This window comes from Ceratotherium simum, chromosome 26 (assembly GCF_057802395.1).
Source record: "Ceratotherium simum simum isolate JZ-2026a chromosome 26, ASM5780239v1, whole genome shotgun sequence".
Taxonomy (NCBI): domain Eukaryota; kingdom Metazoa; phylum Chordata; class Mammalia; order Perissodactyla; family Rhinocerotidae; genus Ceratotherium; species Ceratotherium simum.
Genome location: NC_141925.1, coordinates 28279259 through 28285677, shown reverse-complemented (window position 1 = coordinate 28285677; position 6419 = coordinate 28279259). Strand labels below are relative to the sequence as shown.

The following is a 6419-nucleotide window of genomic DNA, read 5'->3' as shown; positions in this document are numbered from 1 at the left end:
GTAATGTGGTTTTCCCCAGGTGCATTCTCTTGTCTGGGTGCATGGGCAAGCAAGAATTTGGTGAGATTGATTCAGAGATGGGGATTTGTCAGGCTAGGGGCAGTAGGAGAACACGTATATGAGTGTGTGTGAATTGTGGACACTACTGGGAATGTGTTTGAAATAAGTGAGTAACCAGAACTCAAGAGAACCAGGAAGGGCAGAGAAGGAACTTAAGAGGGGATGGAAAGGCTTAGATAGATGAGAGGGAGAGAGGGGTCGCTGGCTGGTGGCAGCTGGTGGCTGGAGAATGTGTTTGGTTTGAGTTGAGAGTGGGAGAGGTAAAAGGCTGGGGAGCAGTGGTCACAGTGTGCGCTATTAGGCAGGACTGCAGGAGTGGAGCACTTCTGTGTGATGACAGGGTTCAGGATATGACCAGGACAGTGGGTCACTCATTGAGTCTAGAGTGTCAAATGTCATCTATGAACATTGAAGCTGTCCAGGATGCACGCGGGAGATGAGGGGAGAGGCCTGTAAGATGCACAATAAGATCATCAGTTAATTTGGGCAAGCCATCTCTCTGGCTTTAGAGGGAGGAAGGAAATCTCTAAAGTTGAATCCTACCTGGAAACTTCTCTGTTACTTTGAGGCTGTTTCCTCTACTTTACGTCCTGTCTCCTACTCCCAAATATGCACATGCTTTGGAGTCAGACCCACTTGGGTTTAGAGCCACTTACTATTGGGGGAGCCTAGCCCAATGCCTCAGCCTCCCCAGCCTCAGTCTTGCACCTGACCGCACATACAAGAAGTATTTTTGCAGAAGATTCCATTGATTGTGTTAGCTTCCATCTGTAGCGTAGTTAGAATAGCACCTAACTCAACTAGATATTCAGTGAGAAAGTGTGGGGACCATGCCTGGCCCAGCACCTGTCGTGTCATAACTGCTCAATAACTCAGGTTTCCTTCTATTCAACCTCTTTTCGCCCAACGTTTGTGGTTAAAAACTGTCTCTTGTGGCTTTTGATGTGGCTTTTTCGTTTAACGGTTTTGTATTCACTTTCTTGTACATTATACAAAACAAAAACCATAAAGACGATCTTGAGCCCAGGTACAGAGTTCCAAATGATGTAATGGAAAGATTGTTATATTTTTTCACGCACTTTTCTGTGTTAAAAATCAATATTTAAAATAATAAATAAGCAACAAAACAAACAAAAAACTTGAATGAGATTGAAATGATGAGGCAGAAACCACCAGATTCATAGGGCTTCACTGTCAGATCTTTATTAGTTGGCAGCCTGGTTTCTTTTTTAGGCCCATGGAATTAAATGGATCTACGACAGGCTTTGAATTCCAGCATTCAAGCTCCTGGTTTTGGGAAGAGGAAGAGATCATGGAAATCCAGTAGCCAAAATACGATTCTTATAATAAAATGCGTATAGAGGTGTGGGTGGACCCAGAAGCTGGGACTTGCACGGTTAGAATTTTCACACGGAGAGAACCCACCCGGCCCGCTAAGGCAGGCCCTGGCTCCCAAAGTAACAGAATCCGAGTCTCCAGGCCAGATTTTCCCTCTAGCCATTCCTGGCCACGCAAAGCGGAGCTGCGAGCACACAGAAAGGGATGTCTTCATCGCCAACGAGGATGGAACGAACCCGCCTGCTCGGGGAGTGCTGAGAACCAAAGGGTCCCTCCAACGCGAGCAGCAACCGACATGACTTGACTGCCCCCATCCCGCGCGGTCCCTACTCTCCAGGCGCCCCCACCCTTTACGGGTGCGCGCGCACGAGCCAGCGAGCCCGGGAGCTGTGCGCCCGGCAGCCTGCGGGCGGCGGCGGCCGACAGGCTCGCGGGGAGAGGGGTGACTAGGGGCGGCGGAGGAGGAGCTGGCGCTGCAGCCAGTCCCCTCGGACCGCGCCCCGCCCTCTGCCGCCACCTGCGCGTCCCCTCCGGGCTCTCCAGCCCCGGGGCTGTATGGGCTCTCGGTGCCGCAGCGGCGATATCACTGCGTCCGCCAATTAGACTCGGCGTTTGGCTCCTGAGGGCGCGGGACGAGCTGCGCTGCCTGTTCTGGGGAGCAGAGGGTGCGCCGGCGCGCGTCCCGCCCTGCCGCGCTCCCCGCCACGTTTTTGGAGGGGGGTAGAGAACTGCTGTGACTTTTGAGGTCCGACTCCTCCTTCTGGCCAGCCTCCCTACGCGCCAGCTCGGAGAGAGGCCAGTGTGACCCGCAGGCCCCGAAGGCTCGCTGCGTGGGGTCGGGACTTGGAACGTGTCCTGGAGCCCGCGGCGCTGTGCGCGCTGGTGAGTTTGGCGCGGGGTGGGGTGTCCCCCGGCGCGAGGGCCGGAGAGGACGTCGCGCTCTGCCCCTTCGCTCGCCCCCTAGTGCTGTCCCCACTTTGAGAGTAATTGAGACTTGAGTGTGACTGCGGAGCCGCGAGGATGCGGGCGCCGGGCGCGGGCTTTCCCTCTGCCCGGCGTGACGGAGCGAGTCGGTGAGCGGAACAAAGGCGCCCGCCCCGGGGAGCGGGTCCTCGGCTGAGACCACTGGCCGCGCGCCGCGACGGCTGCCTGCGGACTAGGGTGGTGGCTGTGTGGCCAGAGGCACGGCGCGCTCTGCCGCGGGCGGGCGGCGAACCCTGAGCCCGGCACCTGCGCGCCGCTCCGGCCGCGGCGCCGGGACAACCCCGCCTGCTGGCCCGTCGGACCCGGAGGTCCGCTGTACCCGCAGCCCAGCTCCCGGCGAGCCGAGGTCCAGCAGCGACACACTTGCTGGTGCAGAGGAGAGACCCGCCCCCCCCCCCCGGCCCCCCGGCTCCGGGCTTTTAGTCAAGAAGCCAAGGCGCCTGAAAGGGGCCGCGCGCGGTGGACTGAGGAGGCATCTCGGGAAGCACTTCTACAGACCGAGGACTTCCATGTGAGCGATTTTGCTCTCCCCCCAACCATCTCCGCTGCCCCAGCATCTGCGCTGTGGGCCGAGAGCGGCTGGGATCCTCTCCGGCCGTCTGGAGTGTGAGGCTCGCACGGCCCTCGGCTGCGCTGCGCCTCGCCGGAGCCCGAGGGGGCGCAGGTCCGGGGTGAGGGCCGGCCGGACGTGTTTGATGGCTTCACTGAGAAGAGTCAAAGTGCTGCTGGTGTTGAACTTGATCGCGGTGGCCGGCTTCGTGCTCTTCCTGGCCAAGTGCCGGCCCATCGCGGTGCGCAGCGGAGATGCTTTCCACGAGATTCGGCCGCGCGCCGAGGCGGCCAACCTCAGTGCGCACAGCGCCAGCCCCATCCAAGATGCGGTCCTGAAGCGCCTCTCGCTGCTCGAGGACATCGTCTACCGGCAACTGAATGGTAAGGACGCGCGCCGGCGCCCACGGGGCTCGGCGAGGGCTGGCCAGGCACAGGGTAAGCCCCGGGAGCTCTGCGCACCGTGCCGGGGAGCCGGCAGTGCCTTGCTCCCGCGCGCTCGCTCTTACCCTCTCTGCGCCGTCTCCGCCGGGAGGCCAGGGTTGCTCGAAAGAACTACCTACTTCGTTTCTGTGCCCCAGCTGTAAGTTTGCTTTTATCGTGGACACATATCAGTATCCTGGTCCCTGCGTGCAGGAATCCTTACCTGGCGACTCCAGCCCAAGTGCAGAAACTAGTCGCGCCGCCAAATGGGACTGGAGGCGCAGGCCGACTTAGAGGAAATAGCTCTTACAGCTTTAGCGTTTGGTAGGTCGGACAGGGAGGGACAGTGGCGGGCTTAAATGTCTGCAAAGTCAAGGCCTCAGGTCTGGAGCTAATGCGCTTCGGTAGTAAGTTGGATGACTATGTCATCTTTGTAAGAGGCGGGCTGCACAGCTAATAATGAGGACTCCTCCCTTCCCGCCGCCTTGGCAGAGGCTGGTATTAAAAACACACCCGGTTTCTCCCTGGGAGCTGCCTAAGGGCGATTGTTCAAGTTCGTGGTGTTCTGGAGAAGCAGGTTGTTACAGAGTGTAGCAAAGCGAGGTGTGCCATCGAATTAATGACAGTCGTCAGAATCTGTCCCATCTAAAATGTACTCCTCAGTGCTTCAGGAGAAGGAGACTTTTAACGTGCCCTGGTCACATCTGATCCAGGCACTGACGGGTCCTTGGACACTTGCTGTCCCCAAGGTCAGAGTGAGTATTACCTGCTTGAGTACAGGCAGCTCTCCAGGGTCCATATGGCTGGTATCCAAGGCAGATCCAAGGCTGGCATCTCTTTCCTGAGCTTCTAACTCATGTTCTCATGGTAGTTCCAGAACTACAGATAGTCATAAGGTAATGATATTAATAATTGGTGGAATTCTTGCTGTGTGCCAGGCGTTGTGCAAAGACGTTACAAGTGCATTGTCTCATTGAATGTTCATATCAGTGCGGGGAGGTTCCATTCCATCCCCGTGTCAGAAATGAGAAAAGGAGGCTTGGGGAGGTTAAGAGAGTTGCCCAGTGTCCTGCTGCTAGTAAGTGGTAGAGTCTGGAGTCAGAACCCTGTGTCTGGTTGACCACAGAGCTTATGTTCTTAACCACTTCTGTCTCCTGTCTCCTCCTAATTATAAGGAGTATTAAGTTTGATGACAAAAGGAGTATGTGGAGCTGCAAATACAGACCTGTACCTGTGTCTGAGTCTACATTAGGAAGACCCAGCTCTACTGTCTTTCCTGTAGTTAGAGTAAGAGACCAGCCTGGTGGCAGGGAGAAGGATGACATCAGACTGTTCTCTTCCTGCTCTCCAATGATCCTTTCTAGGTCCTTCCTGGTGGGATGTGGTCAGATCTCTGAGCACTCTCTGAAAGGACCCCTTGGTCTTCTTGGTGTGGTTCAGCAAGTATCCAGGGGATGCCTTGAACTTGTATCTGCACGGGGAAGCTGCAGTCCCGCTGACCCTGCGCAGACAGTGTAGCCTGGCCGTGGGTATAGCCTGCGGGGTCGTGAGGGAGCTCTTCTGAGTGTCAAAAAACCGAAGCATGGAATGAAACAAAAGCCCACAGTTGGTTTCTGGAGGAATTAGAAGCTTGTGGGGTGGGCCTTATTATTTTACGCAGATAACCTGCCGTGGATATACCCACAGAACCCAAAGGAGAGAGTGCAAGACAGCCTGGGATCCCTCACTGTGCTCAGGGATGCAAGTCATTTTAGTAATAGTTTCAGTTAGGAAACTAAATGTGATCTAGCCACGCCCCCCAGATGCCCCGAATAGGAATAATGAAATTCTAAATGGTATTTACTAAGTGCCACACACACGCAGGGACTCATATAGTCTTTAGGGCAACCCTAGGAGATAGGTGCTGATACTTTCCCCTAAGTCGCTTGCTTACGTGACCCAGCTAGGGGGTGGTACAGCTGGGGATTGAACCTGAACAGTCTGGTCCTGGAATCGAGGCTCTCAGCTGCTGCATCAGCCTGTCTCACTCTTTGGCGTGTATCAGAGTCACATGGAGGGCCTGTCAAGACACAGATTTCTAGACCCCACCCCCCAGAGTCTCTGCTTCAGTGGATCTGGGGTGGGGGCCCAGGACTTTGCATCTCTGACAAGCTTGAGGCTTGGACTGTGGCCCACCGCCCTCTACTCTACTGCCTACACCAAGATGAGCAAAGAGGAAAACTCATTCGCTCACCAGCGCCGGCTGCTTGGGGTGAGAGTGGGGACAAGTTCTTGGTGAGGAGCCAAGAGCTTGCTTCAGATGGGCTGGGGGTCTGGCTTGTTTCTGTGCCGGCTCTTCTGCCGTGTAAGCAGTTCGCTGGGGGAGTGAGGGTGTCCAGCACTCGGGACTGGTTAGGTCGGGCGCTGTGGGGTGGGAAGGCTGAGTTTTCTTGACTTGCAGCCTCTGATGAGGAGCTGGCAGGAAGGCTGAGTTGAGAGCTTTTCCAGGGCAAGCCAGGAATTCAAGCTGCAGCTAGGCAGGTGTTATCTTCCTGGCTGCTGAGTGTAATTTGTAGTGAAAGTAAGCCTGGAGGAAGAGGGCAGGGAAAAGTTGTGAAATGTAGAGGACCCTCCTCCTCCCCTCCCCACCCCCCAGTGCTCATCTTTGTCTGTGCTTGTTTGGGGAGATGCGTGTCCCACCTGTTGATGCGTGTCCCACCTGTTGATGCGCCAGGCCTGTTGGGCGGCCTGCTGCAGCAGGAGGATGGCGGAGGGAGAGGTCTCCCCATGCCTGGGAGATGGGACCTGGATTTCTGCATCCTCTTGCTCTGCGGCCTGTCTCCATCCATTGCTACTAAAGGGGGAGGAGGAAACCTTGACCTTGGCGTTCTTTATTCCTCAGGAATTAATAGGGGGCCTGTGAGAGCTGAGCACTGGGCATACAGTAGGAACAAGGCCACTGGGGTCCAGCCCCTTGGGTACAAAGTGGGAGCTGGCATTTTAAAGGTTGCTCACATTTCTCAAACCTTTCCTGTGGACTCTTAAGAAATTGCAGCAGGAGGGACTCAGGGAGGGCCCACCTTCCC

The 6419-nt window shown here is 56.0% G+C and overlaps 1 protein-coding gene across 1 annotated transcript in view; it reads left to right on the top strand.

Annotated features, from left to right (window-relative positions):
- The first annotated feature begins 1620 nt into the window (after positions 1-1620).
- Positions 1621-6419, top strand: part of GALNT17 (polypeptide N-acetylgalactosaminyltransferase 17) — a 442868-nt gene continuing 438069 nt past the window's right edge. Inside the window, exon 1 of the mRNA XM_004439509.3 lies at positions 1621-3315. Within this exon, the coding sequence (XP_004439566.1) occupies positions 3078-3315 (238 nt within the window). The 5' untranslated portion in view covers positions 1621-3077. The remainder of the gene's footprint in view (positions 3316-6419) is intronic.